Source organism: Elephas maximus, chromosome 11, assembly GCF_024166365.1.
Source record: "Elephas maximus indicus isolate mEleMax1 chromosome 11, mEleMax1 primary haplotype, whole genome shotgun sequence".
NCBI classification, from domain to species: Eukaryota; Metazoa; Chordata; class Mammalia; order Proboscidea; family Elephantidae; genus Elephas; species Elephas maximus.
In genome coordinates this window covers 106,989,968-107,015,491 of record NC_064829.1, presented here as the reverse complement: position 1 = coordinate 107,015,491, position 25,524 = coordinate 106,989,968, and the positions used below count along the sequence as shown (strand labels likewise).

Genomic DNA, 25,524 nt, shown 5'->3' with positions numbered 1-25,524 from the left:
CAGGGGAAGGTCCAGGAGTCCAGCCTGTGACAAACGGGTCAAAGAGCAGAAGGAGTTGCTGAGGTCAGCTTTAGATACAGCAAATAGGAAGGGGTCAAACTCCTGGGTCTGAGGAACGTGAAGGCTGTGGACCTGGACTCCTGGGTCTGAGGGAGGAGAGGGCTATGGACCTGGACTCCTGGGTCTGAGGGAGGAGGGGGCTGTGGACCCGGACTCCTGGGTCTGAGGGAGGAGGGGAGTTGAGGACCTGGGCTCCTGGGTCTGGGGGAGGAAGGGCTGGGGCCTGGACTCCAGGGTCCTAGAGGAGGAAAAAGTATCTAGTAGACAGGATACACTGATCTAGACTTCAGAAGGGAAACCAAGACTGGGAAGAACAGGGTCTCCTTGAGGATAAATGAGGGCCCAGGAGCCAGCCCCAGGAAATCTCAAAACAAAAGATATGGCCAAAGAAAAGACTGGTAGAATTGGAAAGTTACCATTTCCCAATCTATATTGAAATAACCGGTCCAAGAAATGACCGCCAAAGATGCATGTTAAAACCTTTCAGAAAAAGATTATAAAGGAGAGATCAGTGTGACCTGAGTTCTGGACAACCAGATACAATGTTCCCCTGATGCCACACACTGGAAGCCCTAAGGCGAATCTGAATCTGATCAAGCCTGTACATCTAACCACCTCCTTCCAGGAAACACAGGGGACAGGGGAACACGATAAATGACACCACCAGCACGCAATCGGCGAAACCCCAGCTGTGGGACAGAGACTTTATATCACCCACAAATAAACAGTATGGGAAAAAAAATCAGAAGGAACCATCAGAGACGAAAAAATACTCATGAGATACAGCAACCATCTACAATATACCAGCCTTTTGGGGACCTAATCGCAACTAATCAACTGGTAAGAGGCATTTTTGAGACAAACTGAATGTCAGACACTATTGAGAATTTATTAGTTTTTTAGGAGTGAGAATAATATGGTGATTATATTTTCAAAAAAGCGTTCTTATTCGTAAGTGATATGTGCTAAAATATTTAAGGCAATTTGATATCTGGGATCAGCTTTTAAGACTCAGGACAGGAAATCCAACTGGGGGGGCATGAAACAGGGATGGAAGAAGGATGATCACTGTTAAAGCCAGTGAGCACACATGGCCCCCCGCCCAATTATTCTGTTTTTGTGGGTTTGACATCTTCCATGATACGACATTTAAAGAGCAAGAGAGAGAGGCAAAGGAAGAGGCCCCAATGAGTCAGACCCAAAAACACCAGCAGGGAAAGAGGAAGAAACAGGAGCAATATGTCCGTCCTCTCTGGAGCCCAAGTGTCCCCATTTGGGGAATGGGGGTAATGATGGAACCAGGGTAACCAGGAGCACTGCCAGGAAGATCCAACAAGGGAGAGAACAGGTGATAAAGAGCCAGCAGGCCAAACACACACCCTTTCCCGCTGCTGCTCGCGGCAGCCCTGTTCTGCAGCCGCCTGCTGCCCCAGAAGCTCTCGCAGCTGCTCCTCCTCCCGCCGGGCTGCCACACGCTCCCCGGCCAGCTCACCCCGCAGCAAGGCCACCTCCACCTCCATCTGCAGAAAGAACACAAGGGCCAGGGCCCAGATGCCTGAGTCTGAGGGAGGAGGGGGCTGGGGGCCTGGAGTCCTGGGTCTGAGGGAAGAAGGAGCTGGGGGCCTGGACTCCTGGGTCTGAGAGAAGGAGCTGGGGGCCTGGACTCCTGCATCTGAGAGAGAAGGGGTCCAGGGCCCAGACACCTGGATCTGAGGAAGAACGGGCTGGGGGTCTGGACTTCTGGACCTCAGACAGAAGAGGGCTGGGTCCTGAACTCCTGGATCTGAGGGAGGAGGAAGCTGGGGGTCTGGACTCCTGAGTCTGAGGGAGGAAGGGGCTGAGGGCCTGACACCTAGTTCGAGGGAGGAAGAGTGCTGGAGATCTAGAATCCGATACCCAGGGACTAAGGGACTGGGGCCTGGCATTACCAATTCTCATGCCTTAGGACCAGACCTCCAAAACGGGTCCACAGTCTCACCTCGATCCTCAGCTCCTTCCTCTGGCGCTGTAGCTCCTTCACCCGCTGCTCCATCAGGGCTACCCGAGTCAGTGCCTCCAGTTGCTGCCCTTGAAGCCGCTGACCTGCCCCTCTGACCCCTTCTCTAGCTGAGGTGGGCGTGGGGGGCGTGGCGGGGGTCCCCACAGGAGGCGGGGCCTCCAGCTGAGGTTGGAGAGGGTGTGGTCAAGTGCAAGCGGTGAGGCTCTTCCCCTCTTTAAATAGGCCCAGCCCTCCACCCTCCACCCCCCCCCACCCCCCCACCTCCCAGGAAGTCTGTGATCTAGCAAACTCATTATCTGCCTCAAGCTCTTATTCTCAAAGTAGGGTGAAGGTCTGAAGACTGAAGACCATGTGACCCAGGTATCCAGAGCCTCGAAGTCCAGGGAGGGTGCGGCAGACTCCTGGGAGAAGTTTCTCTCAGTCCAGGTCCCATTCTCTAGGCGTCACTTTCTCTTTGTCCCAGGGTCTGTCTCTCTTTCTCTGGTTTCTATGTGTCTCTACCCGTTTCTCTGGGTCTTGATCTCCGACTTAGTATTTGTGCCTGAGTCTCTCTGGCTCTGTGTCTTGGTCTCTTCTCTCTCAGGCTCTCTCTCAAGGTTTCTTTGTCCCTGTTCCTGTTTCTCTCAGTGTCTCTGCACTTCGTTTCTGGGTTTCCGTCTGTGTGTCTCCACCTTCAACTCTCTAAGTCTCTGGGTCTCCCTTTTGGGTCTCTGTCTCTCAGTCTTCATGTTTCTGGGCCTGTATCTTCTTTTTGGGTCTCTAAATCATTTTGGAAACCCTGGTGGCATTGTGCTTAAGAGCTACAGCTGCTAACCAAAGGGTTGGCAGTTCAAATCCACCAGGCCCTCCTTGGAAACTCTATGGGGCACTTCTACTCTGCCCTACAGGGTTGCCATGAGCTGGAATCGACTGGACAGCAACGGGTTTGGTTTTTTGTTTTTTGGTTTTACATCATCTTACTTGGATCCACAACCAACACCCATGCAAGCAGCAGTCAAGAAATCAAACAACGCGTTGCACTGGACATATCTGCTGCAAAATGCCTCTTTAAAGAGTTAAAAAGCAAAGGTGTCACTTTAAAGACTAAGGTGCTGCGGCTGACCCAAGCCATGGTGTTTTCAATCCCTTCATATGCATGTGAAAACTGGACAATGAATAAGGAAGACGGAAGAATTGATGACTTTGAATTATAGCGTTAGTGAAAAATACTGAATATACCATGGACTGCCAGAAGAACAAACAAATCTGTCTTAGGAGACGTACAGCCAGAGTGCTCCTTGAAAGCAAGGAGAGACTTCTTCTTACATACTTTGGACATGTCATTGGGAGGAACCAGTCCTTGGACAAGTACCTCATGCTCGGTCAGGTAGGGGAGACCCTCAACAAGATTGGATTGACACAGGGGCTGCAACAATGGGCTCAAACACAGCAATGATTGTGAGGATGGTGCAGGACCAGGCAGCGTTTTGTTCTGTTGTACATAGGGTCACTATGAGTTGGAACCTACTCAAAGGCGCACCTAACAACAACAAAGGTCTCTCTTTGAGTTTCTCTGGCTCAGCATGTGGGTCTCCATCTCTCAGTAGTCTCCGTATCTCTGGAGCTCACACTCTCTGTCTGGTTTTGGTTCTATCTAGTTTCTAGTTACCTCTCTGGGTCTCTGTCTCTCACTCTATCTCTGAGTCTCTCTGGCTCTGACTCTTGGTCTCTGTCTCTCAGTAGTCTCCATACCTCTGGAGCTGTCTCTGGGTCTCTGTTGATCTGCTTTGTCTGTATCCGTCTGTCTCCCGTTTGGGTCTGTCTTTGTGAGTCTCTGTCTCTCTGGGTCTCCCCATGACTCTCCCCCCCGGGCCCCTCACCGTGTCGCGGCTGCTCTCGGTGCTGCTGCCTTCTCCTCCGTCTTCCTCTTCCTCAGCTTGCTGCTCTGCTCCTCCGACGCTCGGAAGCTCCGCAGCGGCCTTGGTCACCTCTGGCTCCCGAGGCTCCTCGGGAGATTCCTGAGGCGGGGTGGCCCCTTGGAGCCGGGCCTCCGCCTCGCACTCTGGGACCGGCGGCGGCGGGGTCCCCGCCTCGGGGCGGCTCGGCGTCCCCATGGCTGCTGCGTACCTCTCGGGGTGGGCGGGACCGGCAGTCCTGGGGGCGGGGCCTCGCTTCGCTGGGGGCGGGGTCTAGGCGTGCTGAGCGCCGCGCCCGACGGCTCACGAGCGTGGACAAAGAGCTTCAGGAGGCGGGGCCTAAGGGCTCAAAGGACCGGAACTGAGGGATCCGGGGGCGTGTCCTGAGCGTCCCAGGGGCTGAGCTTCGAGTTGGGGCGGGGCTTGATGCTCCTGGGCGCCACGCCCCCGGAGACAGGGCCAGCATTTGAGTCCCGGGTCCTAGAACGCCGCCAGGGACCTCTCCTATCCCTTCTCCCTCTCCTACCTAGGTGTCAGTCCTTGTACCCTGCCAGCCTCCCCCTTCCCCTTGTATCTTCCCAGTTGCTCCCCTCAATCCCTTGGAGCACCTTAAAGCGACCCCATCTCCTCCCGCGGGGACTCAGGAGTCCAGGCTCCTGTCCCCTTCTCGCTTATACCCCAAACCCTCCTCCCGGAGCCCGGGAGTCTTGGCCCCAAAACCCCTGTGCAGACAGCAGCGCTCACGCCACCTCACCTAGGACCCCAGGAGTCGGGCTCCCAGTCTCCTCCTCTCTGGACTAGCCTGGAGTCTGAGTCCTCTGCTCCTCCCGGGCGCGAGGTTCCCCAACTCCAGCTCCCTCCTCCCCCGCGGCCCCAGGAGGCCGAGCCCCCAACCCCCTCCTCCTCCGTGGCCCCGGCCCCCTCACCAGCTCCGGCTTCGGCGCGCTCCCCTCAGCGCTCTGGGCGCTGCCGCTTCTGCCCAAGAGACAGGTGGCTGGGGAAGAGGGAGGGAGGGAGGGAGGAAAGAGAGGGCGCCTCATCCCCCTCCCCAGCAGCCCGGAAGTGGAGGGGGGGACAACAGGTCCAACAGCTCCCGAGGGAGGAGGGAGCCACCAGCTTGCCCCGCCCGCAGCCGGCATCCGGCTATCCCGGCCCCGCCGGCCCCACCCTCGGAGAACCCAGCACCCCGATCCCACTCTACCTCCAGCGCCCCCATTCCTGCCCCCTGAAGGCCCAGGCGCCTCGGCCGACTCTGTATAAGCCCTGTCTTAATGCCCAGACCCTGGGAGTCCTCAAAGTTAAAGGGGAATGGAGATGGCGGCCTCTCTCTAATGAGCACTTTAGAAGGGCCCCGACCGGTTTGGGGAGCTGGGCAAAGAGAAGGGGGTGCCTGAGCTGAGTCAGAGACCCACCCAGAGACAGAGGGAAGTGTACCCCCGCTCCAGTTTGCTAAGGGGTGGAGAGCAGGGGTTAAAGATCTCGACCAGGCCCTTTCCCCTCTGGGCAAAAACAGGAAAATAGCTCGTGTGTGAAAAGGGACGATTAGATTCCAGAGCTGTGCTAAACACTTTATACATACTAATTTCATCTTCATAGCAGCCCAGTGAGAAGGGGATTGCTCTCCCATTTAACAGTTGGGGGAACTGAAGCTGAGGGACGACAAAAGTGCCCAAGATCTACATATGCTGTAAACATTAACACCAAATTTATCCTCTTGAAAGACCATGTTATACGACTGTCACTCCAGGCCAGGAAGTGCCTGATAGTTCCAAATAATAACGATAATGGATGAGACTGATAAGGAGCCATCCACACAGGCACTGTGCCAAGCACCTCATATGTATGGACTCATTGGGTAGTCACAACAACCCTCTTATTAATATTATTATGTCCATTTTACAGATGAGGAAACTGAGGCCAGGAGAGGTGAAGTACCTTATCCTGGATCTCACAGGGAAAAGGAGCTCAAACTCAAGTTGATGTTCTAAGCCAAGGAGATAAGAAGACCTGCCCCAGGTTTCTGCATTTGCTTCTGATCTTGTGAGTTAGGAAATCTCCTCCTTACAGACCCCTGGGACCTTCACCCAGTCTGGCTGCTCTGTCCTTGCCCGGGAGACCAGAACTAACTCCAGCCTCAGCCCAGAAACCCAAATGGATCCACCCTGACAAACAGGCAGTAGTCAGATTCACAGCAAAAAAAAAAAAGTTTATTTAAGAAGCTCGAAGGGGTGGTGAAGGATAGAGAGGAGGGGGGGAAGTGACACCCCTCCCCTCACCCCACCATAACGGATATGAGCACCTGACACAAAGGATATGAGCACCTGACAGAAAGGAGCGTCAGGAGGGGGGAGTCTGGACCCCACAGCGCATATTGGCTGGAACAGCAAAGTCTAAAAGGAAGAGACCGAGGGGAAAACTAAGGGGCCCAGGCAGACCCCATACCCCGCTGAGGACCCAGAAATTCTAGAACCCCTTTTTAGAAGGATCTAGAATTCTAGCCTTGAGTCCCCTCCTTCCTCAGTCTTAAATGTCCATGTCTGCCAAACTCTCCTCCCTCAGACCCAGAGGCCCAGACCCCCAGTCCCCTCCTCCCTCAGGCCCAGGAATCCAGACCCCCAACCTCCTTCTCCCTCAGAGCCAGGAGTCCAGGTTCCCAGGTCCCTTCTTCCTCAAACCGAGGAGTCCCAGCCCCCAGCTGCTCACCTATCTGCTGAGGCTTCGGCAAGTTCAGGTTGTCCATGACCTTAATAAACTCCTCACAACTGAGTGTAAGCCGGGGGTTCAGAGTCCGCTCCTCCTCCACAGTGGACACTGTGAGCCCTAATGGCCAACAGATGGGGGAGAAAAGTCAACTGGTCCAGCGCCTTGGGCCTCCCAGGACTACATTTCCCAGGAGGCCTCGGGGTGCCTCTCTGGCCCCAGACTAACAGGCTTTTCCCAGAAATGTTCCTGAGATTGCATTCCCTCCTAAATGGGCACCAACCCCATGCCCTCCGGAATTCTAGGAGTCATAGTTTCTATACCCACACGAGTACACCTAAGCACTTGCTGTTTTTGGCCAGTGGAACTTCTGGAATTGTCTCCACATGCCATGAATGTTACGGCAGTCTGGTAAACCAAACCAAACCCACGGCGGGTGAGTTGATATCAACTCATGGCAACTCCACGTGTTACAGAGTAGAACTGCTCCACAGGGCTTTCTTAGCTGAAATCTTTAGGGAAGCAGATTGCCAGACCTTTCTTCCATGGTGCCACTGGGTGGGCTCAAGTCACTAACCTTTGGGTTAGTAGTCGAGCACAAACTCTTTGTGCCACCTAGGGTCCTGGCAATCCAATAAACAACAACAACAAAAGTTGCCATGTCGATTCTGACTCGTGGTGACCCCATGTGTTTCAGAATAGAATTGCGCTCCATAGGGTTTTCAAGGCTGTGACCTTTTGGAAACAGATCGCCAAGCCTTTCTTCCGAGGTCCTCTGCATGTGTTTGAACCGCCAACCTTTGCAGTTAGTAGTTGAGTACTTAACCGTTTGTGCCACCTAGGGATTCGGCAGCGTGGCACCCCCTTTCAAAGAGTAAGTTATATAAGCCCCACACCTCCTCCGAGAAGCCCTCACCATGGTAATCATGAGCAGGGTAGATCAGACAGTCTCCTGGAAGTGTGAAGATCTTTTCGTGGACTGAGTGGTACAAAGTCTTAGCACAGCCTGGGGAGGGAAAGCTCAGAGGTCAGTGGATCAATAGGACAGGAGAAGCTCCCTAACCCCTTTCTTCAGGAAAAGTGTGGAAAGAGAAAATCACTGTAGCTAAACCCATTGCTCACCTCCTGCCAGTACCCTTTTGTCAAGGTAGAGAAGAAGGACAGGGAAGGGCATTCTGGGCAGGTGGAACAGCATAGACAAAGAACTGAGGAATGGTGAGAAATTCAGCATGGTTGTAAATGATCTGGGGGACCTGGACACACTAAGAAGTTGTGACCTCACCCTGGGGATACCAAGAAAAGGTTCCAGGCAAGGAAGATGAACAGGAAGATAAGAAGCTGGAGTCATGTGGCCAAGGAGGAGACTGGTGTCATGGTTCTAAGAAGCAGCCCTGAGTCCTAAGTTGGGGCAGAGGCAAACCTTTCTGGAATGTTCTTCTGCCTTTCATTTCAGCCTAAATTCCTTTAACTTCATTTCATGCCTGTGTGGGGAGTGGATGAATAGGAGATTGGGAGCCTCAGAGAGAGAGAAAAAAAAAAAAAACAGAACAAGATGGAGAGATAAGGACAAAGGGAAGAAGAAGCACGAGGAAGCCTAGGGGCCTGGCTGCCCCGCACACAGCTTGGGGTGGCTTCTGTCTTTTCTCTCTTATCCAGCCTTGCCCTCCTCCCCACAAGGCCGCTAAAGCCTCCAAATCTAATGCCAAAACCCACATTCACACACATCCTCAAGGGACAGCTAAACCCTGAGATTCTGGACCCAAACTCCCTTCCCACAGCTAAACCCCTGAATCTAACGTCCCCTGCAGCTGATCGCCAATGTAACACTACCCCCTAGCAATTAAACCACTGAAGCCAACAACCTCCTAACAGCTAAATCCCAGAATCTAACTGCCCGCTAACAGCTAAGCTCCGGCACCTAACTGCCCCTTGTATACCCCCAGCAGCTAAACCCCTGCTGGTAGTTTTAAAATATGTCCACACATTCTCTGATACTCCTCTCTTCAAAATGGGACGCTTAATTCCCCTCACCTTGACTTAGTGGTCTGGACTAAGCAACTTGCTTTTAATAAGTAGGATATTGAAGAAATGATGGAGTGTCATTTCTAAGGCTAGGTCATAAAAAAAAGAATCATGGCTCTGCCTGTCTCTCTGATCATTCCCTCTGGGAGAACCCAGCTGCTATGTCATGAGAAGTCTCAAGCAGTCCTAGGGAGAGGTCCACATGGCAAGGAACTGAGGCCTCCTGCCAACAACCAGCACTAACTTGTCAGCCATGTGAATGAGCCACCTTCTAAAGGGATCCTCCAGCCCCAGTCAAGCCTTCTAATGACGACAGCCCTGGCTAACGGCTTGACTGCAACCTCTGGAGGAACTCCTGAAGATTTCTGACGAAGCTGTTCCCCTCCTGATTAAAGGGACTGGCATTTCCCCCTTTTCCACTTCCTCTGACTGTGAACATAAGGTGTGATGGCTGATGCTGCAGCAGCCACCTTGCAACCAGGAAGGAAAGGCCAAGAGAATCCCACAAATGACAGTGCTACTGAATCAAAGGCAATGACTACTTTCTTACAGATTTCCTGTTATGGGAGAAAATTAAACTCCCAATTCTTTAAGCCACTGAAGTGGGTTTTTCACTGACTTGCAGCCAAATTATCTTCTAAACTCATGAGCAAAAACCACCCAGCGAAGCCACTCTCAGGTTCCCTACTCTCAGAAACGGTGCAAGATAAAAAAATATTAATCATTGTTTTAAGTCACTAAGTTTTGGGGCAATTTGTCAGACAGCAATAGCTAACTAGTATATCCCTGAATCTAACTGTCCCCTAACAGCTAAACCCTTGAATCTAACTGTCCCTCATCAGCTAACCCTCTAAATCTAACTCTAGCCTCCTCCAAAAGCTAATGGCCTTGAATCTAATCCTTACCCCCTATAAGTCTAACATTCATTCATTCATTCATCCATTCTTGCAAGTGATACTTAAAACCCTGGCACAGAGATAACTGAATTAAGATCTCGGGCTGGGCAGAGGGGTCTGTGACCTTGCTGGAAGTCGGTCCGCCCACACCCTCGGATGAGCAGGGCATCTCCAGTGAAGGCCATGCTGTGGTCATTCAGGACGAACGTGACACACCCTGGAGTGTGGCCAGGACTGGCCCGGGTCTCCAAGGCCTGGTAGGGAGGAGGGGCACAGAGACAGTTACCAACAAGCCAATGGCTCCACCTTCATGGTGAAACTGGCCCCAGAAACCCCCACCCAGCCCAGGTCATAACTAGATAACCTTTTTGGGAAAATATTAAGTAGATTCCCAAGCTCCAAACTTACACCAAGGTAAACTCCAAATGGATTAAAGACTTAAATGCAAGAAATAAAACCACAAAATTGTGACAACAAAAAAATACAAATGAATATATAATCTCCGGTTAGGGAAGAATGATCAGATCTGATCCTTAAGGTCATAAATCATTAAGGAAAAGACCGACAGTTTAATCTTAAATAAACTTAAAGCTTTTTAATGACAACAGCACTGTAAACAAAATTTACAGCGAACTAACAAACTGGGAAAATATATTTATAACATATATAACACACAGCAGTTAATGCTTCATATGCAAACAGTTCTTGCAAATCAGTAAGATGAAGACACTAAAATAAATGGAATATTAAACAGTCATGAAGAATAGTGTTGTTAAAATAAAATTCAGTGAGGCTTTGCACAAGTATTTAATGACATGAAAGATGTTTAATACCCATTAAGTCCAAAAAGCAGGTTACAAAGCAACTTAACAGTGTGATCCTTTTCATTATAGCTCTAAATATATATTTTGCTTTTTATGCTTTTCCTATACCATCCATCTGTTTTGTTTTAGTTTGTTTTTTACATCAACATGTTGTTTTGCAATTGAAAAAGAAAACATAAAATTCAGGATAAATTGAAGATCCAAACATAAAAAAATTAAAATCCTAGAAGAAAATATAGGATGATACATATGTATAGATGATATATGTGTGTGTGTGTGTGTATCTTGAGGTAGGAAAGGTTTTTCTAAGCATGATAGGAAATGCAGAGGCTATAGATAAAAAGTGACAGATGTGACCACATACAAAATTTTCACTTCATTACAGCAAAAACAAATTCACAAAGTTAGACAAACTCAAGACAATATTGACAGCACATATAGTGAAGCATTACAAAGTATAACCATCATATATAAACAGCTCTGAAGTATCAATAAGATCAGAACTCCCAAAAGAAAAATGGGCAAAATAAAAGAACGGGCAATTCATGGAAGAAAAAACAGAAACAGCAAAAAAGCATCTGAAAAAATGTTCAGTCTCCCTGAAAAGGAAAGAAGGGAGGGAGGGGGAGGTTTAATTTCAAAGCCCTTATTTTTCACTTACCAGATTGGCAACTGTCAGAATGCTTGTGGTGTTTGAGGTAAGCCCTTTCATTTCCTGGATGTCGGTACAACTCAGCATAGGCATTCTGTAGGGCAACTTAGCAGTATTTATCAACATCTCCTTGAAAACCCTATGAGGCAGTTCTACTCTGTGCTTTAGGGTCACTATGAGTCAGAGTTGACTCAACGGCAACAGGTTTTTTTTTTTTTTTTTTATCAGCATCTCAAATGTGCACACTTTATGACCCTCAAAGCTACTCCTAAGACCCCGCCATTAAGCACCCCTGAAAAAATGCACAAAAATACCAATGGAGGGAGTCCTCCCATCTAATTCCCACATGCAACTCAGGGAAACAAGAGTTATCAGGAAAAAATATTACCCTAATGATCTAACAACCACTTATATTCCTCCTCTCCTTTTTTCTGAGAATCTAGCCCCTCACGTTAATCAGTATCCTTGTCCAGGTCAGTTGCTTCCTGATTATTGAAGGGCACCATATGCAGGCACTGTTGCCTGCCTCGCAGTATCTGTTCTGCCCTTCTTCCCCACTTACAGATTCCCAATTTGGTTCTGGGCATACTGCGCAACCAAACATACACTTTCCGAGCCCCCCTGGCTGGACTAGGGTGGCCCCTGATACAGTTGTCTGGCCAATGAGATCTCACTGAAAGTCTCCTGAGGATTTCTAGGAAAGCTTTCCCCTTCCTGATAAAAAGAGACTGACATCTTTCCTATCCAATTCCTCTGACTGTGAACATAAGGTGTGATGGCTGCTGCTGCAGCAGCCACCTTGCAACCATGAAGGAAAGGCCAAGAGAATCCCACAAACAATAGTGCTGTTGAATCAAAGGCAGCCACTGTCTTCTTCCAGATTTCCTGTTAAAATAAACTCTTAAGCCACTGCAGCGGGTTTTCAGTTACTTGTAGCCAAATATCTTCTTAACTCATATACAGAAGGATATATGTGCAATGCAAAACAAGTGCATAGCAAAATTATAAATTCTGCACAATCTTGTCATATTCTTTGAATTTTTTTAAACAAAAGCATGGGTGTGTTTTGTACTAAACGTGTGGACATTCTGGAGTGATGTTCAAAATATTTAACTACTGTTACAGCACAGGTATTTCTTTATAGCATAGAGGTAGGGTGGTTTGGTGGTAGAACTCTTGCCTTCCATGTGAGAGACCCAGGTTAAGTTCCCAGCCAATACACCTCATGAACAGCCACCACTCATCTGTCAGTGGAAGCTTGTGTGTGGCTATGATGTTCAACAGGTTTCAGCAGAGCTCCAGGCTAAGACAGGCTAGGAAGAAAGGCCCGGTAACCTACTTCCCAAAATCAGCCAATGAAAACCCTATGGATCACGAAGGTCCAATCCACAACCAATCATGGGGATGGCGCAGACCAGGCAGCGTTTCCTTTCATTGTGCATGGGATCACCATGAGTCAGGGGCCAACTCCACAGCGACGAACAACAGCAACATAACATGGGCCTTGGCCAATCGAAGGACATCATTTGTAAACAACCAGTATAGTTAAAGTATAAACCAAAAAAACCAAACCTGCTGCCATCGAGTCGATTCCAACTCATAGCAACCCTATAGGACAGAGCAGAACTGCCCCACAGAACTTCCAAGGAGCGCCTTGTGGATTCAAACTGCCTACCTTTTGGTCAGCAGCTATAGCTCTTAACCACTACGCCACAGGGTTTCCTATAAAGTATATATATATGGAATATATGTATATACGTGTTTGAACAAAATTTTAATATCAGTTAAAATCTTGCTTGCTACATGGATCAAGATTCCCTAGGCCTTCAGTGACTGGGTCTGTATTGCATGTGGATTTGCTGACAATCACCCTGCTTATATGACCTTTCCCTTCTCTGGACTTCTAGACTCCATCCCTTCTATCTGTTCCCACAACTCTGCCCAGCTCAAGCCTCACCTGCTCCTGCCTGGACTATTACATCAGCCTGCCCCCTGGCTTCTTGGCCTCCAATCCATTTCCCACATGGCCCTGAGGGGGTTTCCTAGGCCCAGATCCAACCTTGCCCCTCCCTGCTCCTTTGTTCCTAGTGCTCCCACGGCAGTGTTCTGGCTCCTCAGCACACCTTTCCAGCCCAATGTTCTACAACATCCTCCTTTCTTCAACACACCTAGCTACACTGAACACCTAAGTGGTTTCCTGAAAGCACCAGGCTTTTCTACACGTCTTTGCCCATACAATCCTCTCTGTCAGATACGCCCTTCCCTCTTCCATCAGTCAGGTCTACCCATTCTTCAAGAAGCCCGTCTCCTGTGCCAGGCTGTATTCTAAGCATTTGACGTCCCTAAACTCATTCAATCCACACACATCTTTATGAGGCGGAAACCATTTCCTATTCCCATTCTACATGTGGAAATTCAGGCACAAAGAAGTTAACTCACTGACTCAAGGTCACGCAGCTGGTAAATGGTGCTGGATTTGAACCCAGGCAGTTGGGCTCTGTGCCCTCAGTCACTCCATTCTACCACCTGTCTGCAGAGTGCCCTCCGACTGCTCCACCTTCAGGGACCTTACTTGGTTCTTTTAGGGTTTCTTATTTATCTAATAAATACTTACTGACCTCCAACTATACACCAGGCATTGTTTTAGAGGAGGGAATATGACAAAACAGACAGAGGCCCTGCTCTCAGGAACTAGCAAACGGAGACAGACAATAAATTTATTGATATGTCAGGTGGTAAGATGTCTGTCAGGCAAAGAGATGCAGTCCGGCGGTGAGATGTCAGGCAGGCAGTGAGATGCCAGTCAGGCAGTGAGATCCCAGTCAGGTGGTGAGATGTCAGTCAGATGGTGAGATGTCAGCCAGATGGTGAGATGCCCATCAGGTAGTAAGATGTCAGTCGGGTGGTGAGATGTCAGTCAGATGGTGAGATGTGTGTCAGGGGGTAAGATGTCAGTCAGGTGGTGAGAGGCCAGTCAGGCAGTGAGATGCCAGTCAGGTGGTGAGATGTCAGTCAGGCAGTGAGATGCCAGTCAGGTGGTGAGATGTCAGTCAGATGGTGAAATATCTGTCAGACGGTGAGACATCAGTCAGATAGAGAGATTTCTGTCAGATGGTGAGACGTCTGTCAAGCAGAGAAATGTCAGTCAGGCAGTGAGATGTCAGGTGGTAAGATGCGCTAGAAAAAAGAATAAAGCAAGGCATAGGGAACAGAAGGGATGCAATTTAAAATAATAAGAATAAGAAAGGCCTCACCAATAGAGTTACATTTGACAATGTGGAGGGAGCAGCTGCAACCCTTACACACCGTTGTAGGAGTATAAATAGAAAACTATTGGACAGTTTCTACTAAAGCTAAACCTACACATACCTGTGACTCACTCCTTGGTATAAACTCAACAGAAATGTGTATGTATGTTCACCAAGTTCTATACTAGAATGTTCCTAGTGGTGCTATTTGTAGTAGCCCCAAATGGGGAACAAGCTGCATGCCTGTCAACAGTAGAATGTATAAGTAGATTGGGGTATATTTACATAACAGAATACTATACAGAATGAGAATGAACAAGTTATAACTACATATGACATCATGGATGAAGCCCACAGACAAAATGATGAACAAAAGAAGCCAGACACAAAAGAATGGAATGGAGGGAGGGAGTGGCATGAAGTAGGGTGGAGTGGAAAAAAAAGAATGTAGTGGGGTATAGTATTATTAAACACCATAAAAAATATCTAACATCTGCCTCCAGTTATAGGAGAGAGAGATGTTAGAAGAACAGGTTAAACAACACATGAGGAAACAATTAGAAACACCTAGAATGTGAGACATTCTACAAGACGACAGGCCTGGAAGCTTCAAAAGTCAACATCATGGGGGAAAAGTGTGTGAAACTTCTGGATGAAAAGAAACTAAATAGACATAACAAGCACACACCCCGCCATTTACCTAGATTGGGTTCTGGTTCCCAGAAACAGCTGTGAAAAAGATTCCTGAGGCAATTGGAGAAATTTGAGCAGGGGTTAGATACTTAACGTTATTATAGAATCATTATGAATTTTGTTAGGCGTGACAAAGGTATTGTGGTTTTGTAAGAGAGTGGTTTTCAAAGTGGAGTTCAGGGACCCATGGGGTCTGCAAGGTCAAAATTATTTTCATAATAATATTAAGACATCTTTTATCCTTCTTCACTCTCATTCTCCCACAAGCAGTCGGCAGAATTTTCCAGAGACTGTGTGAAGTATGATGACATCATAGCTCTGACGGCTGCTGAAATGTGTGTGTTGTGTGTGTAATCTTGTCTTTGAAATTTTTAATACTTTTGCAGTTTTAATTTCTAATACAGTAAATATTGACAGATGGAACCCATGCAAACAACAGCTTTTTAGGGTCTTTGATCATTTTTAAGAGCGTTAAGGGGTCCAAAGTACCAAAAAGCTTGAGAGTTTGAGAGTCGCTGACATAGAACACCTTTATTCCTACAAGAAGTCTGTAGGAGTGAAATGTCTACAACTTACTTTTTTTTTTTTTTTTATTGTAGCAAAGATGTATGTAACAAAACATTTGCCCTTTCAACATTCTTGACACGTATAGTTCAGTGATATTAATTTATGTTCATCATGTTCAACCATCACCCTTATCTGGTCCCAAATTTTTCCATCTGCAACTAACTCTTTAATGTTGGGGGGAGGGGGAGGGGGGAGGAAAGGATATATGGAGAGAGAAAAATAAAGCAAAGTGGCAAACTGTCAGCGATTGGTGAATCCAGGTGGAAGCTGTGAGGTGTTAATTGTACTACTGTTTCAAGTTAGTGTAGACTTGAGAATATTCACAATAAAACGCTCAAGGTGTCGGGGAGGCACCTAACATCCTGACCTAATGCAGCCTCAAAAAAACAAAACAAAACAAACCCATTGCTCTGGAGTCAATTCTGATTCATGGAGACCCCATGTGTTTCAGAAGCAAACCAATCACCAGGCCTTTTTTCCAAGGTGACTCTCAGTGGATTTGAACCGGCAACCTTTCAGTAAATAGCTAAACTCCACTGTTCCTGAAACTTATCGCGTGACCTCTCCAGCTGCTGAATATTCTAACCGGGCCCTTCCCTGCACTATAAACTAAAATAGCAGCTCACCCGCCTAACTTTGCATTCTTTCCACAAATTCCTTCTTTCCTTCACAGGATACATCAAACACGTGACACATCCCCTGCTGCTCTTTGGCTCGTTTCTCTTTGCAGCTAAAACTTCTGAAACTAACCCCCCAGCAGCTAAACACAAAACTGATTATTACAGCTTTCGACACTCGCCTTGCAGTTCCCACGGCCTCTACTGCCCCCTTGTGGCAATCAAGCCCTTGGAGCCTTTTATTTGGCCTACAAATTCATCAGCCGCCTTCTTTGCTTTTGTGGAAGAAAAATAAATTAAAATTATTTGTTCTGTTTGAGGGAAAGTGTACCGATATCTGAAACTTACTTTGAGATTCATCAAAAAATAAGGTGGAGTGATGGATGAATGGATGTGTGCACTGTAAAATTTTTTTCAGCTTTTCCGTATGTTTAAACGTTTTCATAATAAAATGTTGGGGAGAGGGAGACTTGTCCCACAATTCAAACATTTAATTTCAAATATGAGGAAGCACTAAAACCCAAACATGGGCTGCATGAATATCACCTGTGGAGTTTTTAAAACATAGGGATTCTGTGGAGAATCTGGAACCCTCATCCATTGCTCGTGGGAAGGTAAATGGAGCAACCACTGCAGAAAAGAGTTTGGAGGTTCCTCAAAAAGTTGAACATAGAATATCCTATGACCCAGCAATCCCAATCCTGGGTATATACCCAAAAGGTTTGAAAAAAGGAATGCAAACAGAAACCTGTACACCAAAGTTCATTGCAGCACAATTCACAATAGCCAAAAGGTGGAAACAACCTACAACAGATGAATGGATAAGCAAAATGTGGTCCATACATACAACGGAATATTACTGAGCCGTAAAGATAAATGAAGTCCTGAAAGATGCCACAACATGGATGAGCCCTGAAAATATGATGCTGATTGAAATAACTCAGGCACAAAAGGGCAAATACCATTAAACCCGTTGCCATCAAGTCAAATCCAACACATAGAAACCCTATAGGACAGAAAAGAACTGCCCCTTAGGGTTTCCAAGGAGCGCCTGGTGGATTCGAACTGCCAACCTTCTGGTTAGCAGCCGTAGCTCTTAACCACTCTGCCACCAGGACAAGTACTGTATGATCTCATTTATATGACATAGGCAAATAGAAACAAAAGCTTATTAGCAGTGGTGGGAGAGAAGTTATTGCTTAGGGAGCACTGAGTTTATGTTTACGGTGGTGGAGTAAGTCAGAAAAGGATAGTGACAATGCTATGCAACATAAAGATTATAATCAACTTCACTGAAAAATGCATGCGGAATTGTTCAACTGGCAAATGTTATGTATATTTTTACCTAAATTAAAAAAAATTTTTATTGATTCCCTGTGTCCACCCTGACTAATTAAATCAGAATCTCTAGGGGACCTGGAGAGTCAGTATTTTGATCAAACCCAAAACCAAACTTGTTGCCATCGAGTTGATTCCAACTCATAGCAACCCTATAGGATACAGTAGAACTGCCCCATGGGGTTTCCAAGGCTGTAATCTTTTTTTTTTAATTGTACCTTAAATGAAAGTTTACAGAGCAAACTAGTTTCTCATTAAACAGTTAGTACATATATTGTTTTATGACATTGGTTAACAACCTCATGACATGTCAACACTCTCCCTTCTCAATCTTGGGTTCCCTATTACCAGCTTTCCTGTCCACCTCCTGCCTTCTATTCCTTGGCCCCAGGCTGGTGTACCCCTTCAGTCTCATTTTGTTTTATGGGCCTGTTCAATCTTTGGCTGAAGGGTGAACCTCAGGAGTGGCCTCATTACTGAGGTGAAAGGTGTCCGGAGGCCATATTCTCAGGGTTTCTCCAGTCTCTCTGTCAGGCCAGCAAGTCTGGTCTTTCTGAGTTAGAATTTTGTTCTATATTTTTCTCCAGCTCTCTCGGGGACCCTCTATTGTGATCCCTGTCAGAGGAGTCAGTGGTGGTAGCCGGGCGCCATCTTTTTGTACTGGACTCAGTCTGGTGGAGGCCATGGTAGACGTGGTCCATTAGTCCTTTGGAGTATTCTTTCCCTTGTATCGTTAGTTTTCGTCATTCTTCCTTGCTCCCAAAGGGGTAAGACCAGAGGAGTGTGCCAGATGGCTGCTCACAGTCTTTTAAGACCCCAGACACTACTCACCAAAGTAGAATGTAGAACATTTTCTTTACAAACTATGTTATTCAAGGCTATAATCTTTACAGAAGCAGACTTCCACATCTTTCTCCCATAAAGCAGCTGGTGGGTTCAGGTTCGAACCACCGACCTTTCGGTTAGCAGCTGAGCACTTAACCACTGCACCACCAGGGCTCCTTATATTTTGATCAGCAATTCTCTAAATCAACATACAGGGAGTCCCCAGGTTATGAACAGGATCAGTTCCTAAGTCTGTCTTTAAGGAGAATCTGTAGGTAAGTTGGAACAGGTATACAGGGTTCTTATTCAGCATCAGTTAGTCAGATGTTTGTCTTAGTGTATGTTATATACCTTACCTTTCTACATAAAGCAGCCCTGATGATGCAGTGGTTAAGAGTTCAGCTGCTAACCAAAAGGTCAGCAGTTGGAATCCACCAGCTGCTCCTTGAAAAACCTATGGGGCAGTTCTACTCTGTCCTATAAGTCTCTATGAGTCGGAATCAACTCTACAGCAATAGGTCTGATTTTTTGGTTTTATGCATACAAAACACTTACACACTTTCAAACGGTGCTATGTTTTCATGAGTGTCAGAAAGTAGTCTGAGCATTCATTATTATGAATCATTGTATGTATTTAACTTAAAATGTTAATATAATAGGCTTTAAGGCAGTCCCCATTCTTAAGTACGCAGTATTAATAACTCAGGGACTGCCAGTACTTAACAGATAAACATCGCTTTCGGAAATTGCCACACCCCATGGGAGCGAAACTATTCACTTCTTAGTCATATTCAAAAAGGAAAATGTATTCTGCAACAAAACCAATTTAATTTGGGCGGCCTTGAGTGTAAGATGTACAACCAGTTCAGAAAACTGTTTGGCAGCTTCTATTAAAGTTAATTTAAACATACGTCCAGTCTACGGCCCAGCGAGTCCGCTCCTTGGTACTGAGTGCTTAACTTCACCAAGAGATCTGGACAAGAACCTTCACGGCAGCCTGATTCATAAGAGCCAGAAACTGGAAACAACCCAATGTCTAGGAGAGAAGAAGGGATAAACTGAGGTGTACTCACACAGTGAGCAAATAGTCGGCAAACTATGGCCCGTGGGCCGGATCTGGTCTGCCACCTGTTTTTGTACAGCCTGTGAGCTAAGAGTGGTTTTGACATTTAAATGGCTGAAAAATAAAAGACTATTTCATGACACATGTAAGCTATATGAAATTCAAATTTCAGTGTCTATATTAAAACACCCTTGTTGTTGTTTCTGACTCATGGTGACCCCATATGTGCAGAGTAGAACCATACTCCATAGAGTTTTCTGGGCTGTGACTTTTCAGAAGCAGATCGCAAGGCCTGTCTTCCGAGGCATCTCTAGGAGGGTTTGAACTGCCAAAACCTTTTGGCTACTGGTCAAGTGGTTGACTGTTCGAACCCAAACCCAAACCCATTGCCACCCGGTCAATCGCAATTCATAGTGACCCTGTAGAACTGCCCCATAGAGTTTCCAAGGAGTGCCTGGTAGATTCGAACTCCCAACCTTTTTGGTTAGCAGCTGTAGTACTTAGCCACTATGCCACCAGTGTTTCCGTTGACTGTTTGCACCACCCAAAACAAAAACCAAACCTGTTGCTGTTGAGTCAATTCTGACTCATAGCAACCCTATAGGACAGAGTAGAACTGCCCTATAGGGTTTCCAAGGAGCAGCTGGTGAATTTGAACTGCCAATCTTTTGATTAGCTGCTGTAGCTCTTAACCGCTGCACCACCAGGGCTCCTGCACCACCCAGGGACTCCCAAATTTCAGTGTCCATAAATAAAGTTTTATTGGAAAACAGCCATGCTCATTTGTTCACAAACTGTCTATGGCTGCTTTCTTTCACACTACAGCAAGAGTTGTGAGAGACCGTCTGGCCACAAAACCCAAAATATTTCCTATCTGGCCCCTTACAGAAAAACGTTGCCAACACTTGCTATACAGCAATGAAATGAGAAATGAATTACAATTACATACAACGTTATGTTGAAGGAAGCCAGACACTAAAGAGAACAGATGTTATGATTCCTGTTTATATAGTCTTGTTTATAAGGTCCGGGATAGGCAAAACCAGTCTGCAGTGAGGTAAGTCAGAAGAGTGGTTCCTTGGTAGGAGGTGTCATTGGCCAGGAAGGGCTATAAGGAAGGCTTTGGGGGTGACTGGCATATTCTGGGTCTGGATCTGGGTGGTAGATACCAACCAAAAGACCAAACACATTGGCGTCAAGTTGATACCAACTCATACCGACCTTATAGGACACAGTAGAACTGCCCCATAGGCTTCCAAGGAATGGCTGGTAGATTCGAACTGCTGACCTTTTGGTTAGCAGCTGAGCTCTTAACCACCGCGCCACCAGGTCTCCGGGTGGTAGATACTCATACGTAAACAAATTCATCGAGATGTACGCGTATCGTGTGTGCACTTTATGCACTTTGCTATACGTACGTTATAACTCGATTTTTTTTAAAGTAAACCAAAAAAAAAAAAACCCTTCTCATTGAGTTGATTCTGACTCATATTAACCCTCCAGGACAGAGCAGAACTGCCCCATAGGGTTTCCGAAGTGCGCCACCAGGGCTACGTTTTTTTAAAGTAGGGGGAGAAGTATAAGGAAAAGAAAAAACTGGCCCATCTCCAAATGTTTCTAAATAACTTAGACAAAGGACAAAACAAAACAAAACAGTGAGTATCATAAAGACAAATAACAACAAGTGCTGGCGAAAATGTGAAGAAATGGAAACCTTCATACACTGCTGGTGAGAATGTAAAATGGTGCAGCTATATTTGGGTAACAATCTGGCAGTTCCTCGAACAGTTAAACATAGAATTACCATATGATCCAGCGATCCTCCTACGTCTATACCCAAGAGAAATGAAAACATATGTCCACACAAACTCTTGTAACATGCATTTTCATAGCACAAAAACTTATATACAAACGTTCAGAGCAGCATTATTCATAATGGCCCAAAACTGGAAACAACCCAAATGTCTATCAAGTCATGAATGGGTAAACCAAAATGTGGTATACGCATACAATGGAATACTATTCAGCCATGAACAGAAATAAAGTTCTGGTAACATGCTGCAACACAGATGAAGTTTGAAAACATCAGGCTAAGTGAAAGAAGCCCGTCGCAAAGGGCCACGTATTGTATGATTCTAGGTATATGAAATGTCCAGAATAGGCAAATCAAAAAAAAAAAACCATTGCCGTTGGGTCGATTGCAATTTAGAGTGACCCCAGAGGACAGAGTAGAACCACCCCAATACAGTTTCCAAGGAGCTCCTGGTGGACCTGAACCTGAACTGCTGATCTTTTGGTTAGCAGCCACGGCACTTAACCACTATGCCACCAGGGTTTCCAGCAAATCTATAGAGACCAAAAAAAAAAAAAAGAGCCCTGGTGGTGCAGTGCTTAAGCATTCTGCCGCTAGCCACCAGCCACTCTGTGGGAGAAAATCATGGCAATCTGCTTCTGCAGATTGCAGCCTTGGAAACCCTGTGTGGCAGCTCTACTCTATCCTATAGGATTGCTATGAGTCAGAATTGACTCAATGGTAATAGAGACAGAAAGTAGATTAGTGGTTGCCTAGGGCTGGAGAGGATGGGTGCAATTAGGAGGTAAAAGTTAAGGGCTGCAGGGTTTCCTTTTGAGGGAATGAAAATATCCTGAAATTGATTGTGGTGACAGATGTACAACTCTGCGAATATACTAAGAGCCACTGAATCGTGCACTTTAAATGGGTGCACTGTATATGTGATTTTACATTGCCTAGACGGGGAAACCCTGGTGGCTAGTGGTTAAGAGCTACAGCTGCTAACCAAATGGTTGGCAGTTCAAATCTACCAGGCGCTCCCTGGAAACTCTATGGGGCAGTTCTACTCTGTCCTATAGGGTCACTGTAAGTCGGAATCTATAGCAACGGGTCTGGTTTGTTTGTTTGTTTGTTTTTTGGTTTATATATGACGGAAACCCTGGTGGTGTAGTGGTTAAGAGCTATGTCTGCTAACAAAACATCGGCAGTTCAAATCCACCAGGTGCTCCTTGGGAACCCTATGGGGCAGTTCTACTCTATCCTTTAGGGTCGCTATGAGTCGGAATCGACTCAACGGCAGTGGGTTTGGTTTTGGTTTTTTATATATGACCAGGAAACCTTGGTGGCAGAGTGGTTAAAAGCTACATGTGCTAACCAAAAGGTCAGCAGTTTGAATCCACCAGGCACTCCTTGGAAACCCTATGGGGCAATTCTACTCAGGCCTATAGGGTCACTATGAGTTGGAATCGACTCGGTGGCAATGCGTTTGTTTTTATATATATATATCTTGATAAAGCTGTTTAAAAAAAAAAAAAACAAACTAAACCTAAATCTACCACAGCTAAACCCTTCAAGTCATTCTCTGAGAGTATCATTCAACCCTTTGTAACCCTAAGCTTTCTCAGTCCAAGAAACCTTTGTTTTCTCCTCTCAATTGTTAGCACCAAATACTTACTCATGTACAATGTGTTCTTTTTCACCAGTTTCCTGAAAAGGGCTTGAAGTAAACAGTGTGTCATCCCTGTAGCTAAACCCTCTGATCCCACACACAGCCTTCATTTCCACTAACAGCTGACTCAGATAAACTGTCCTCATTTAGCAAAACCCTCTAACCTGGAGGTCCAGTCCTCATCCTGTCACCTGACATTCCGCCCCCATCGTCTACCTCTTTAGCAACTCTGATCAGAAAATGGCCTTGCCGGCTATTTCTCCTGCCCTCTAAGGGCAACCCTCACTCCACCCTACTCTCCCACCCCACCCCTTATCGTCCTGGGTTGAAATTCTAACCGGAAACCGCTGATGACGCCTGTGGCAAGGAAGGGGAAGGAGGCAGGGACCTTCAGACTACTCCTGTGTGAGGCAACAGCGGGGCTGGGAGGAGGGTGGGACAAGCAAGGCATCTAGGGCACAAAATTTAAGGGAATGCTCACTCTCAGGAGCCCACCCAGCACTTACACCACCGTTTTGAAATTTGGGGCCACAGGTGCCTCCGTTTACCTCACTCTAATCCTAGCCTGAGCAACAGACTGCTCCTTGCTCACACGGTGGCTCTCCTTCAGCCTTGACTTTGGAATTGCAGCCTCCAGTCAACTTTTATGGAGATGCCAGCCCAAAGGCACTGGCACAAAGCCTTAGGAGACTCCATAAATGCTGTTGACTTAAGGGGCTTGGCCACAGACACACCTGACTGGGGCCTCTTGCCCCAGGGCCCCAACTGGGTTTATGGTGCCTTCCTCCCAAGGGCAGGAATCTCTTAAACATCAGGAACCCAGACCCTTGGGTGGCTCAGCCAGGACTCAGGAGCCTAGGCTCAGTCCCCTTCTCCCTCAGAGGGAGGAGTCCCAGGGCCCAGCCCCCTCCTCCCAACAGACCAAGAAGTCCAAGCCACCACCCTCCCAGGGTCCCAGCATCCAACTCACAAAGCGCCCGAATCGGATGAAGTCTCCATCCTCAATGTGCAGATCGGCCTGGGCCCCACTAAGGCGCGAGATGACAGACTGGCACCCCGGGAGTAGGGACCTGAGCAGCCCCGAACCCGTAATGTGGTCCGCATGGCAGTGGGTATTCACTGCGAGAGACAGGCGGGCCACGTCCAGGAGGGCATAAAGAGGACCCGGGATTCCCAGGCCCCCTCCTCCATCAGACCCAGGAGTGGGGGGTGGGGGACGGGCCACCTTCTCACTCCACTTAGTCTGTGGCCCCGTCCCCCTCAGGCCCGGGAGTGTGATCCCCAGACTGACCAGCATAGAGCAGCCGCAGCCCCAGCTCCTTGACCAGCTGCGCATCCCGATTCGCTGTCTCCAGAACCGGGTCGATCAGAATGGCCTCTCGGGATTCCCTGTCACCCAGCAGGTATGTGTAGGTGCAGCTCTTGGGCTCAAACATCTGGGAAGGGGTGGAGGACAGGTGAGAGCACAGAACCAGGCTCCCATCCACTGAGTCCAGGAGTCCAGGCTTCGATTAAGATTCAAAAACAGAAACCCCAGCCCCTTACTCCCCCTGGAGTCAGGAGCTGGGCCCCCTGCCCTTCATCCCTCACATGCGAGGAGTCTGAATTTCCTAATACCCGGGAATCTGAGTCTCCTTTTTGTTTTTTTAGCATCCTCTTCTGTAAAGGACCCTGGAGTCTGGCCTCAAGCTTCCCTCTTCCGCAAAGATCCAGGCATCGGGACCCCGAAATCTCTTCCCTTTAAAGAACCCAGGAGTCCGGCCCCAAGCCTCCCCTTCTGCAAAAATCCAGGCATAGCGACCCCCCGGGTCTCTCCCCTTTAAAGGACCCGGAGTCGCGGCCCCAAGCCCCCACTTCCACCGCCTCAGGCCCAGTAACCCCACTACCCTGTCCAGCCACCTCGCACCTGCCGCAGGAGGATGGGGGCGCCAGACCCCGCTCGCTGGCTGAGCTGCCGGCCCGCGACCCGCAGAGCCAACCCCGCCATCGCACCCACTGCCGGGTCCAGACTGAGCGGAGGCCGCCCCCAGCCGGAGCCGGGTGCACCCAGGCTGACCCGGGAGGGCGGGGAGGAGCGGGGAGGGGCGGGGCCCTCTTAAAGGGGCCGCGGTGCGCGGCGCGGCGAGCAGGGCGCCGGCATCCAGGTCCGGGGACGCTGGAGGGACTTCAGAGTTGGAGACAGCGAGCGACAGAGACCTCTGAGATCCCGGGAAACAGGGAAGAGGGAGACCCCCAGAGAGCGAGGGGGAGACGCTCAGAGACACACACATCCTCGTGGAGAGAGAGAGGCAGGGAGAGAAGTGGCAACAGATCAGGAGGTCAAAATACACTGGCAGCCACAGGGCCATTGGATAGGAAAAGTGGATGGCTGGATAGTCACTGTTACCAAGAAAAAGATGTTTTGATTCATGATAACTAGTGTCTTGAGGGACTGTTGGATGGGAACCTGATTCCCAGAACAAAACTTGATCTCATTAAAAAAAAATTTTTTTTTTTTTTTTAAAGTTCACCCAAAAATTGCTTAAGCATTTTGTCGGGAATGTTTATTTCTTCCCAGGAAGAATATATGTATATGTGTACATATATGTGTATACATATATGTTTTTTATTTCATATATATATATATATATATATATATATATATATATATATATATATATATAA

General features: G+C 47.6%; 2 protein-coding genes across 3 annotated transcripts in view; both read right to left on the bottom strand.

The window, feature by feature from the left end:
- Positions 1–4,959, bottom strand: part of PHLDB3 (pleckstrin homology like domain family B member 3) — a 29,278-nt gene extending 24,319 nt beyond the window's left edge. The window contains exons 1-4 of the mRNA XM_049901213.1: positions 4,881–4,959; positions 3,919–4,293; positions 2,039–2,221; positions 1,440–1,580 (exon numbers count right to left, since the gene is read on the bottom strand). Coding sequence (XP_049757170.1) covers positions 1,440–1,580; positions 2,039–2,221; positions 3,919–4,152 — 558 coding nt within the window. The 5' untranslated portion in view covers positions 4,153–4,293; positions 4,881–4,959. The remainder of the gene's footprint in view (positions 1–1,439; positions 1,581–2,038; positions 2,222–3,918; positions 4,294–4,880) is intronic.
- Positions 4,960–6,148: 1,189 nt separating this feature from the next.
- On the bottom strand, positions 6,149–24,914 carry ETHE1 (ETHE1 persulfide dioxygenase). 2 transcript variants are annotated; one of them, XM_049900970.1, is made up of 7 exons: positions 24,767–24,914; positions 24,152–24,296; positions 23,831–23,979; positions 9,697–9,826; positions 7,571–7,660; positions 6,658–6,774; positions 6,149–6,344 (listed from the first exon to the last, which is right to left on the bottom strand). In XM_049900970.1, exons 1-7 carry the CDS (start codon positions 24,845–24,847, stop codon positions 6,292–6,294), a joined length of 765 nt encoding a protein of 254 aa, XP_049756927.1. In that variant the 5' UTR covers positions 24,848–24,914; the 3' UTR covers positions 6,149–6,291. The 2 variants fall into 2 exon arrangements, with proteins under 2 accessions (XP_049756927.1, XP_049756929.1); XM_049900972.1 differs by lacking the exon at positions 24,767–24,914 and adding an exon at positions 11,058–11,142 and having other exon boundaries at positions 24,152–24,242.
- Between the last annotated feature and the right edge of the window lie 610 nt (positions 24,915–25,524).